A 12,225-nucleotide genomic window follows, 5' to 3' on the forward strand; every position below is an offset into this window, starting at 1 on the left:
AAACCCCAGAGACAGCACTGGAAGTTAGGATCAAACCCAAGTCCCATCTTTGCATTGCCCATCTTTAATGTAGTTTTTTGTATTACATCCAGTCTTCTGATCTGCCACACACCTTGGGACAATTAGATACTTTTAGAGATAGAATCAAACTTAAATAAACTTTTATAGTTTAGTCCTTCCCATGTTTTTTTTCTTTGTCACTGGAATGTATCTAGTCTTTTGAAAATGGTCAGCTTGTGGTATTTATCTTTATTTTTACAACTGAAGCTATAGGTGGTTGGATTAGTCCTTTATTCTTGTGAGCTGAGTGCATTTTGCATTTTCTTAGTCAATGTCGTAGTTATGTTGTACAAATTTTGCTAGAAGTCCACAGTACTACAGTCAAGACGTTGTTATAGTCTATGGCTTGTGTGAAGCCTATTTACGAAGAAGGATCTATTCCTAACATCTAGACAGTCGACACACTGTTAGAAATTTAGAAGATATGGAGGAAGCGTACCTTAGACTGTTTATTGATGGCCTGCTGCATTCTATTTGAGCCAATGTGTTTCAAGATTTCAAGAAGAACATCTGAATTCCCGACATGTGCACAGTAATGTAATGGAGTTTCATGCATCTACGAAAGAAAGTTACTCTATATTAAGTTTCCCAAGACAAAGTTCATAGCTAAAGCACAAGGTATTTTGCTTTATAATTATCTCCCTTTGACAGGTTAGATATTCAACCCTTTTCACCAAACCAACAACCATTTTGCTTCCATATATTCAACTTGCTCATCTATTGGCATGGCAGAAAAGTGGGGCAATGGGTGGTGCTGCTTCAGAGCTCCAGAAACCAAGGTTTGATCCTATGATATCTAGAATCATAGTCACAATGTGGGAACATCCTCTTCAAGTCTGCATTGAGCATTAACCATCCATTTTATACTAATCCTACATTAAAAACATTTAATCTTCTTCCCACATTATCCCCAATTCCCTCAAGATATACAGTGGCCAATTAACCAACCAATCTGCATGTCTTTTGTATGCAGGGGGATATCGGAGCACCCATGTAATCACAGGGACACCATGCAAAATCCACACAGGCAGCACTCAATATCACGATTGAACCTGGATCTCTGGCACTGGGAGGCAGCTGCTCTACTCTTCTGTAAGCTTGTGGCTTCTCATAGCTGTGGAGACATCACTAATACGTGCTGCTTGTTAGGTTAACTGACTGCTGTAAATTACTCCTAATATTGGTGGATGGTAGGAGAATGTTGGGGGAGAATACCCGTGGATTTGTAATAGAGAACTTGTTACAGGGAAGTAACAACTTGATAGAATACTCAATGGAAAGATGAGAGGAATATCATCTCTCGATCTAGCCCTGAATTTTGGAGTTTGAACAAGCACTAGTGGCAGAAGCTGTTTTCTGAAGGAACTGAGTAATAATAAATAGAAAGATGGGATGAAGAAGTGTTTGAACCAGGAATTAATTATAGAACAATGATGGACTTTTGCATTCAGGCACTGTAAACATGTAAAGACCACCGTCCTAGAGCTATTAGTTTTATTTTTACTTCAGTCGCTGATAGAACTTAATCCAGAAGCTTTCTTCCATTTTACTACAAACTATGTCAGCTTCAGTTAGCAGTATATTTTTTACTCCACATAGATCAGGCATCTTTATTTAAATATCAAAACGTGAAAAAAGGATGAAATTCAAATAGGACATTTGGACATTTCAAATAGTATGTTGCTGCCTAGTTTGTGGATTCATTTTCATCCAGCATCTCCACGTTTTCCAACTTCAATAAGAATAAAAATAGATAAAATGAAGGGATGCTCAGTCAATCAAATGACAAATTTGATACATCTGATGCTTTCAGTGGTGTATTGGCCCTTTATGTTTGATTCCCAAGTACATATCTTGTTCATTTATATATATATATAGTCCCATCTCCATCAAAAGTGTCCCAGAGGATATGCTGCTGATCTCAAGCAACATATTTGACTCCTTGTGCCCCACATTATTTTACCAGCTTTGTTGTTGCAGTGATGTCAGCATCATACTCCAAGAGAATTTTAACGATCTTAGTGTCCTCTTGATTGAAGTGAATCATGTCCTTTGTTATCTCTGCTGCTAAGTGCAGGCATGTTTCTCCTTCCTGAGAAATAAAGTAAACGTAGGAGTTTAATGTGGAGGCAGTAATATATTCCACAGCACGTCAGCTTGCAAATCTGGATGTTCAGAAACAGAAAACAACAATACTCTTCTCTTTAGTTCCTTTCTTATTTCCAAACTGGCTTAGTAGTATCTAGTTTTTTTCCATGGAATTGAAAAGAACAAGTCAAAAGGCTGTAGATAATGCTTTATATACGCAGATCATATACTTTTGTAAGCAGCCTCAGAGGCTTTACAGAGGGAATGGTGAGTGTCATTTGAAAGAGAGATAAGGATTGATACATGTGACTGAAGTCTTAAAGTTTTGAGGATGTGGGGGATGTTGCTAGGTGAAGAAGCTTATGAAGAGCATTCCAGTGTGCTGGATCTCCACAACTGGAGGTCAAATATATGAAATAACCTTCAAAATATTTCACAGTATGTTGTAAAATAAGATAAAAAGATTTGTTTTTCATATTTCTGGAAAGTGGATCTTCTATCTGTATCTTTTCACATGACAAATTTTTCCAAAGGGAAGATGCCTATTTGTTAATCATCTATTAGTCAAACCCTGCATCTGGAAACTTGAGAATTTCAAGAATGGCATGAGGAAATCTGAATACTGATCTTGTATTGCATTAATATTACCTTAAGATCACTCTGCATCATGGTTGCTGTCTTGTAGCAAGTAAACTCATGAAGTTTACTTGCTACAAGAACATGGGTTCCACAATTTGTTTGGAAATGAGCAGCCTTGATCCAGAAAAGTTAAAGGTTCACATTTGGATTCATAGTGTAATTGAAAACCACAATATTGTGAGTCAGGAGAGAGATGCAGGTTTTTGAGCTCATATTCAATAGGATTAGATGAACGATGGAGGGCAGTCCAGATGCTATACTTAACCTGGATTCTCCACTTCTGCAGAGATAAATAATGGCCTAGTTTTAGTAATGCACTTCGCCAGGGTAAAAAAAAAGAGAACTTTTTTGAGTTAAAAAGGGCATGCTTGCAGAAGTTGAAATAAGAAAAGGGAATCAACTTTGATAACATAAAGGTCAATGAAGAGGAATGCAGCAATTCAAATAAGGTGGCATAAGCAATGAAATTAGATAAACCAGTAAAACAATCAGTGGTATGCTGACTTTAATAACTAAGGGGAGGAAAAGAGAACTTGGATGAACATGCAAATTTTTTGAAGGCTTACCATTAGAGTTATGTTTTTGTCCGACACAACCTGTCCTACTCTAACTTAGTATGACATTGGCATTATTTTTGGTGGTTGGTGAGAGGCAGGAGGCATAGATTTAGATTTCTAGGTCTTTCAGCTCCTTCATTTGCTTGAATCATAAAAATACTCATCTTTCTTTTACCTGGTTTTCCTGGTTGACACACACAACAGCCTTGAGGCGACTCCTCTCATTGGTCAGGTAGTTCAGGATTTCTTCCACAACATTGACATGACAGTGCCGGACTGCAACGTGAAGTGGATTCTCTCCAGCCTACAAGGAAGCAGTCATCACATCATATAGTAGTTACTAAAAACTGGCCCTGCAATATACCCATTTTTCTTATGGCATTGCTAATCCTCAAGCTGAGAGCTACATTAAACCACATGAGCAATCAAGTTATCTGTACTCCTCGGATTCTGACCTCTTGCACAAATCAAAATTTCCATGAGTGCGATACTAGTGACTGCAAGGCTTTGGAATTCCTTCGCTCCCTCTTGCCATCTTTATGTTAGGTTTCCTTAGACCATATGATATATTGGGCCCAGGATAGATCATCAGTGATGTTGACACCCAGGAACTTGAAATTGCTCCTCCTTTCCACTTCTAATCCCTCTATGAGGACTGGTGTGTGTTCCCTTATCCTACTGTTTCTGAAGTTCACAATCAATTCTGGGGTCTTACTGATGTTGAGTGCAAAGTGGCTGCTGCGACTAGTTGACATATCTCACTCCTGTATGCCTCCTTGTCACCATATGAAATTCTGCCAATAGTTCGTCGTCAGCAAATTTATAGGTGGCATTTGAGCTGTGCCCAGCTACACAGTCATGGATGTAGAGGAGTGGGCTAAATATACATCCTTGTGGTGTGCCAGTGTTGATTATCAGGCAGGTGGAGATGTTATTTCTGATTCGCACAGACAGTGGCCTTCTGGTAAGGAAGTCAAGAATCCAGTTGCAGAGGGAGGCCCAGGTTTTGGAGCTTTTAGGTCAGACCCGTAGGACTGCTTGTGTTAAACATCGAGTAGTGGTCCTTTCCCATACCGAAAGTTGATGCAGCCAGTTAGAATGTTTTCCACGGTACATACAGTACATATACTCTTTGCCACACATCTATAGAAGTTAGTCAGAGTTTTAGATGACATGCCAAATCTTTGCAAACCTCTAAAAAAGTAAAGATGCTGCCATGTTGTCTTCATAATGACACTTATGTGCTAGAAATAGATTCTTCAATTAACCATCAAGCACCCAATTACATTCATTCTACACTCAAGCAACACACATCAAAGTTGCTGGTGAATGCCGCAGGCCAGGCAGCATCTCTAGGAAGAGGTGCAGAAGACGTTTCAGGCCGAGATCCTTCGTCAGGACTGTCCACACAACTTTGATATCTGTTGCTTGAATTTCCAGCATCTGCAGAATTCCTGTTGTTTGCATTCTACACTCATCCCATTTTGTTCTTCCCACCTTAATCATCACCCTGGTGGCTAGCATTAAACATAACTAGATCAGTGATGTATGGTATATGGTTGTATATGGTGACATAGATGTACTTTGATAATAAATTTACTTTGAACTTGTAAATTTGAATGTCAGAAACTGGGACCCTACTGTAAAAGACTCAGCTCCTGATCCCCCAAAATCTTTCCAGCATCTACGTGGCATAAATCAGGAGCATGACAGATACTTTCACTTGCCTGGATGTAGCACCAACGATACTCAAGAAGCTTGATGCCATACATAAGAAAGCAGCCCATCCACCATCACTACCACCAGAAAGTGCATGCGCTGTGCCATGTACAAAATGTACCCGTCACACCTTTCACCTGCCATCTTGCCCTCCCCCTCCCCACCTTTGTATTCATTCTTCTTCCCCCCTCCTTCCAGTCCTCATGAAAGGTCTTGTCCCAAAATGTCCCGAAATTATTCCTCCTCATAGATGCTGTCTGACCTGGGTTGCTTCAGCATTTTGTGTGTGTTACTCGTAAACCATATTAATAAGATTTATATTAAAACTGAAAAAGTGAAATTATGAGAACTGCATGGGTTCTTTCATGTAGAAAGAAGAAATCTTGTGTATGTTTTGCTACAGGTTCACAAACTTTAAAGCATTTTACAAATGTTGATCTATAAACAAAATTGCTGTTTTGGGGTCAGAAAAAGGAGGTGATCCCTAATATATGAAATAGGGTATTCTGTAGAAGTTGCTGCACTCAGCATTAAGTAGGAGTGTGGAATGCTCAGTTATATGTGGATGATTTGAATGTAGATGCTGATGATGTGATCAGTAACCTCACAGATAATACTAAGATCAGCAGAGTTGTTAACAGTGTGGAGGATAGGGTCAATCTTCAGGCGATATGGATGTGATGATAAAATGGGCTGAGAAATAGCAGATGGAGTACTACTGAGGGCAGGATATATATTGTGAATAGTAAGGTCATAATGGGTATTGAGGAACAGAGGGACCTCGGTTTGTGAGTTATTAGATTCTTGATGTTTCAGGCCGAGACCTTTCATCTGTCCTGACGAAGGGTCTTGGCCCAACACGTTGACTGTTTACTCTTTTCCATAGATGCTGCCTGGACTGCTAAATTCCTTCAGCATTTTGTGTGTGTTGCTTGACCTGCCCTGGCAGTTGTTTTAGATTATGAGGAGAGATTGGAAAGTTTAGGTCTGTTTTCCCTAGCGGTTTAGAGAAGACATAATTAATGTAGATAAAGTTATAAAAGATATAAACATGGTAGACTGCAAGAATCTTTGACCATTACCAAAGGTGAATAAAACTTGAGGACTCGGATTTAGGATAAGAGGTTCTAGTTCAAGAGAGGAACTGAAAATGACTGTTTTAACCCAGGCAGTGGTGAGAAGCAGAATTGCTAACAACATTTAAGACTTGACTAGATGAGCACTTGATTCACCTGGGCAATTAAGGCTTCGGGTTGGTAGCTGAGAGTAATATGGAAGGTTGCTCACAGGTTGGTGTGGATGTGACGGATGGAATGGCCTGTTTCCATACTGTATAACTCAATGACAGGGAGGGATTCGTTTGAAGAATGATACAGCCAAGAGGCAGCCTGACAAGAATGTAGGGAGGAAGGAAGATTAGAAATTTCCTCTATGAAGTGAGGTGGGGAGAGGCTTGTGTGGAACAGTTGGTCTGCTTTTGTCCTATAAAACATGACATGAATCTGTTACATGTAGAAAGGGAATGAAAGAGAGTTAAGCCAAGATTCTATTGAATGTCAACACGTCTGTATTGAATGGTAGAACAGGCTTGACAGATCAAAAGTCACATTCATACTTCTATTTACATGCTTTCATGTTTCTCCATGATATATTTGTTCAATCTTTGTGGGCAGTGTTGGGTCCTCCTACCTTGGACTGCCATGTTAGGTCACCTCCCTCCTCAATCAATGCTTGAATCATTTTCAGGTTGCCGTGCCGAGCTGCTATATGCATGGCCGTCTCACTATTCTGTGGACATCAAATAGATGACATTAACCACACTACAGCTCTGAATACCCACCAAAGATAATAAGTCCCAAGCCTTCTGGAACTTCTCAGTATAAATTTTGCTGTAAGAACAAAATTAACCAACTGTTCCAAAGAAATTTGAACCAAACTAACCTACTTTGGTTTTACATTGAAGTACTGTTTGTAGTTAAACTCCTGGTAAATTTGTGGCAAGATATGCATGCTGAAATCGTCTCACACTCACCTGTGCAGCTGTACACCAACACAAGCTCATGAGAGGTTTATCAAACAATGCAGTAATGTAGCCTTAGAGTCATGTTCAAAATTTATGCAGAGCACAATCCAAAAATCAGATAAAATTACTGTAACTGGGTAAAACATTGGTTTAATTTGCCTTAGGAAAGATTCACCAATGTTTCCTTGCATTGATAGATCATTTTATTTCCTTCTACATTAATAATGTGAATATTTGAATGTGTTAGTTTAAGAGATCCATGTTCTTTCCTATTACAAGTCAGCATATCCAAACATGCTAAACATGAATTGATGTTCTACAGTATTCTACATATACTGCACAGACCAACCTTTATAACCTCTATACAACTGTGGTCAAGCTTTATTTCATCATGTATTTTGCATTTAAATAAGTGCAACTGCTGAATTGTAGAGATTGAATCATTTATTGTTATTATTATGTGATTTCATAAAGTAGCATTGTGTAGCATTGATAGTCCCTGTAAATAAATGTATACTGGTCCAGTTCAGCAACAGAACTTATCATATATAATTTTCATAAAGTTTATTAAGATATGACAAAATATATCCACAATTCAGACTTTAAGTAACTGCTCTTTCCATCAACCAAAACAAGGATACATTTCCCTTTGTCCTCATTGGAAGTCTCCGCATCCAACATATCCTCCATATTTCCCAACACCTCAAATGTAATGCCACAACCACTTGTACTTTCATCTTCTCTTAATCTTCAGTATCCTGAAAGGATTATTCTATACAGCATGTTCTAATTTACTCTTCCATCTCCACCAAAATCAACTCCTTTATGTCATGCCACTTTCCCAGCAACTGTAGAAGATGTCATAATCACAAAATACCCTGCAGTTGCTGGGGTCAAAGCAATACTCACAACACGCTGGAGGAACTCAGCAGGTCAGGCAGCATCCGTGGAAACGTTCAGTCAACGTTTCGGGCCGGAAGGGTTCTGGCCCGAAATGTTGACTGATCGTTTCCACGGATGCTGCCCGATCTGCTGAATTCCTCCAGTGTGTTGTGAGTGTAGAAGATGTCAGTTCTCTTCTCCTTTTACCTTCTCCCTTCCTGCATACTCGTCCACAAATGCTCTTCCAATAATGAGTTATTGTCACTTCTGAGTAGAAGTACTTCACTTGATAATTGTGATATGCACTTAACCATTTTGGGAAAACCGAACACATTGAGGGTTACAGCCTTGGAGAGGCTGTTATTCAGTCTGCAAAGACATCTATGAGCTTCCAGTTGTCTTTTGTTCTAATTTTTCATTCCACAACCAATCTAATATCCCACACTCTTCCAATGAATCTCAGAGCAGCTGGGGAAATAGAAGCTAATCTTCCAATTATGTAAATTTCAGCCTTCTTGTATTCAATTCGGCTAGAATGGAGATGTGAAGGAAGTTATTTAGCCAGAGCCCAGTAAATATGTGGAATTCATTGCCACAGACATCTGTGGAGGCCAAGTCATTGGGTATATTTAATGAAGAGGTTGATAGGTTCTTGATTAGTCAGGGTGTCTAAGGTTACAGAGAAAAGGCAGGAGGGTGGGGTTGAGAGGGATAATGAATCAGTCAGGCTGGAAAGGTGGAGCAGACTCGATGGGTTGAATTCTGCTCCTATGTTTTATCATCTGATGGCTTTGTGAGTACTTGGTTATTCCAGTCTTGTAACATATTTGCAATCACAGGCTATTTTCCCTATTCACCATTCCTCTAGTCACTTCAGATTTCATTAATTTCCTACTTACATTTTGTTATTCACCAATCTTTATAATAATATATCATTATATCAATCTTTATATCAATATAGCAGATCCTATAATATAATATACAGATAATTCTCTAATTCTTAGTTCCTGTGTAAATCTTGTTTGCTGATGTGGATCAGTCCTTTATTAAGATTGACATTAGGAAACCCTCTTAGTGACTCTTCAGCTTTTAAGTCACTTCATTAGGTTTTGTGTTATTGAGCTTCCATAAAAGAATATTCAATAGAGAGTAAGCTTCTTTGTTCAACCTAAATACCTTACTTCAACCTCATGGTGAATTGCATTCCAACTCTTCAGTATTCGAAATGCAATATGAAGTACTTTTGTGATATCGATGCCTGTCAAATATAATTTCTTAAAGGGCATTTGGGAGCTTGATTTGTCCTCATACACACACAGTGTAAGAATATTAATTCTGTTGTGCTCTACATCAGTCTCTCCAGGGTTGCATAATTCAGTGGGAGATTTCAAATACTGCCCCCTACTCTATCCCATGACTGCTCTACATGCCTGAAGTTTGATTATGTATATTCTTACCTCTTGCTCAGCATTTACTTCTGCTCCACTTTTTAACAGCATTACTGCCACCTTCTCACCATCTTTTACTTGAGCAGCAACATGCAGTGGAGTCTCCTGCACCTGCAGAGGGAAAGGAGATGTAATAGGACTCAGTTATGTGCAAGAAAGGATTGGCACAAGAATTAGATCGAGTTGTATAAATCTCATGCCTGGAGAGAAGCTTACTTTTTTATATCCTTGGAATTCCCAATGGCCTTCACTCTCAATGAACGTGTTCTTAAGTACAGTTACTTTTATAGTGTAGGGAAATGTAGCGAGCAATTTGTGCAAAGCAAGCTCACCTCAATGTGAAATAGATAAATGGCCATTAAACAATCCCTATGTTGTAAGCACAGAAAGAGGCCATGGAGTAGGATGATTTTTAATACAGAAAACATGGAGGAACTATTGCTTTCTATTGTGTCTTTTAAGATTCAAGAATGTTTATTGTCATTCTCAGTACAAAAGATTAAAGGAGAATGAAATGATTGCTACTCTGGATCCAATACTGCATAAAAAAGTCAATAAACATAAAGGTAACAATAAAAACATAAATATAAAATATTTATATTTATATTTTCCACAATAAATATAAAAGCATTCATATAAAACACAACGTAACTGTTATATACATAGATGGATTGCATGTAAAGTACCCAAAGTGTTGCTAGGTGATGTGTTTGTAGTGGTGGTGGGCTGGGTTAATGGATGAAGGTGTTGACCTGCCTGCTTGGGGGAAGTAACTGTTTTGGACTCATTGTCTTGGCATGGATAATGCATCGGCTCTTCTCTGATGGGAGTGGGACAAACAGTCCATCGGCAGGGTGGATGGGATCCTTCATGACTTTGCTGGCCTTTTTCTGGCACTTTCCTGTATATATGTCCTTGATGGTGAGTAGATGAGTGCTGGTGATGTGTTGGGCAGTTTCACTACCTGTTGTACAGCCCTCCTGTTGGTTGCAGTGCAGTTTCTGTACTGCACAGTGATGTAGTATGTTAGGATGCTGTCAGCTGTGTATCTGCAGAAGGTTGTGAGTATTGATGTGCAAAGACCAGCTCTCTTCAGCTTCCTCAGAAAGTAAAGGTGTTGCTGAGCTTTCTTGTCTACAGAGAATGTGTCCTGGGACCATGAGAGTTTGTGCAAGATGTACACTCTGAGGAGTTTGAAACTGCTCACAGTTTGCATTGCTGTGCTACTGACGTGAAGAGGACTTGAGTGGTGAGTAATGGTTCAATCTTTGAAGGAAGGTGAAGCATTAGTAGTAAGACCCCACTCTCAATTCAATTGACTTATATCAGGAATTCAGAAAGTTTGCTATGATATAAATTAGGGCCTGTGAATGTATCATATCTCCATTTAATATGGAATCTATAATATGTTAAAGGCATGTGCCTGCACTGCCCACTTCATTTTTTTTCCTGTCTTCAGACCCTTGGCTCAGTTGTCTTTAGGATGGCACAAGCTGCACATATGGCTGTTAGCTGTTGATGTTAACCACCTGTCACTAGGAAGCACTGCTGAGTGATTGAATTCATCTGTGGCTCCTGAATTTGCATTGCAGGCAATCTGTTTCAGGCCACCATATGCACTTGGGCCTGAAACCTTGTGCTCAGAATCTGGGGGGGAATGACAGTGTCAACGCCAAAGATCTACTCCCATCATCTGGAAACCTGAGAATGGGGGGCATTGTCTCATGATAAGGGGCCAGTCAGTGGAAGGGAATAAGTCATACAGAATGGAAACAGGCTCTATGGCACACTGACCTTCCAGCAATTCTACATTAATCCCATGTTAGGACTGAGAAAGTTCTTTACTCAGAGATGTAAGTCTCTGAAATTCTGTCTCTCTTGAGGGCTACTCTTTATTTTCAGTTATGCCACACGCTAGGCATAGATCAAATACCATCTACAAATTTGCTGACGATACAACCGTCGTTGGTAGATTCTCAGATGGTGACGAGAGGGCGTACAGGAGTGAAATATGCCAACTAATGGAATGGTGCCGCAGCAACAACCTGGCACTCAACGTCAGTAAGACGAATGAGCTGATTGTGGACCTCAGGAAGGGTAAGACGAAGGAGCACATACCAATCCTCATAGAGGGATCAGAAGTGGAGAGAGTGAGCAGCTTGAAGTTCCTTGGTGTCAAGATCTCTGAGGATCTAACCTGGTACCAACATATCGATATAGTCATAATGAAGGCAAGAAGCGGCTATATTTTATCAGGAGTTTGAAGACATTTGGCATGTCAACAAATAAACTCAAAAACTTCTATAGTTGTACTGTGCAGAGCATTCTGACAGGCTGCATCACTATCTGGTATGGAGGGGCTACTGCACAGGACCAAAAGAAGCTGCAGAAGGTTGTAAATCTAGTCAGCTCTGTCTTGGGCACTAGCCTACATAGTACCCAGGACATCTTTGGGGAGCAGTGTCTCAGAAAGGCAGTGTCCATTATTAAGGATGTCCAGCACCCAGCGAGTACCCTTTTCTCACTGTTACCATCAGGTAGGAGATACAGAAGCCTGAAGGCACACACTCAGCGATTCAGGAACAGCTTCTTCTCCTCTGCCATCCAATTCCTAAATGGATGTTGAAGCTTTGGACACTACCTCACTTTTTAAAATATTAAGTATTTCTGTTTTTGCACATTTTAAAAAATCTATTCAATATACCTTATTTATTTATTATTATGTTTTATTTTATTTATTATTATTATTATTTTCTCTCTCTCTGCTAGATTATGTATTGCATTGAACTGCTGCTGCTAAGTTAACAAA

The 12,225-nt window shown here is 39.4% G+C and overlaps 1 protein-coding gene across 1 annotated transcript in view; it reads right to left on the reverse strand.

Annotated features, from left to right (window-relative positions):
• Nucleotides 1-12,225, reverse strand: part of trpn1 (transient receptor potential cation channel, subfamily N, member 1) — a 217,428-nt gene that overhangs the window by 73,865 nt on the left and 131,338 nt on the right. The window contains exons 11-15 of the mRNA XM_072259540.1: nucleotides 9,426-9,527; nucleotides 6,753-6,851; nucleotides 3,520-3,648; nucleotides 2,024-2,152; nucleotides 500-616 (exon numbers count right to left, since the gene is read on the reverse strand). Of these exons, the coding sequence (XP_072115641.1) occupies nucleotides 500-616; nucleotides 2,024-2,152; nucleotides 3,520-3,648; nucleotides 6,753-6,851; nucleotides 9,426-9,527 (576 nt within the window). The remainder of the gene's footprint in view (nucleotides 1-499; nucleotides 617-2,023; nucleotides 2,153-3,519; nucleotides 3,649-6,752; nucleotides 6,852-9,425; nucleotides 9,528-12,225) is intronic.

The sequence above is a fragment of the Mobula birostris genome, chromosome 1 (genome assembly GCF_030028105.1).
Source record: "Mobula birostris isolate sMobBir1 chromosome 1, sMobBir1.hap1, whole genome shotgun sequence".
Lineage (NCBI taxonomy): Eukaryota > Metazoa > Chordata > Chondrichthyes > Myliobatiformes > Myliobatidae > Mobula > Mobula birostris.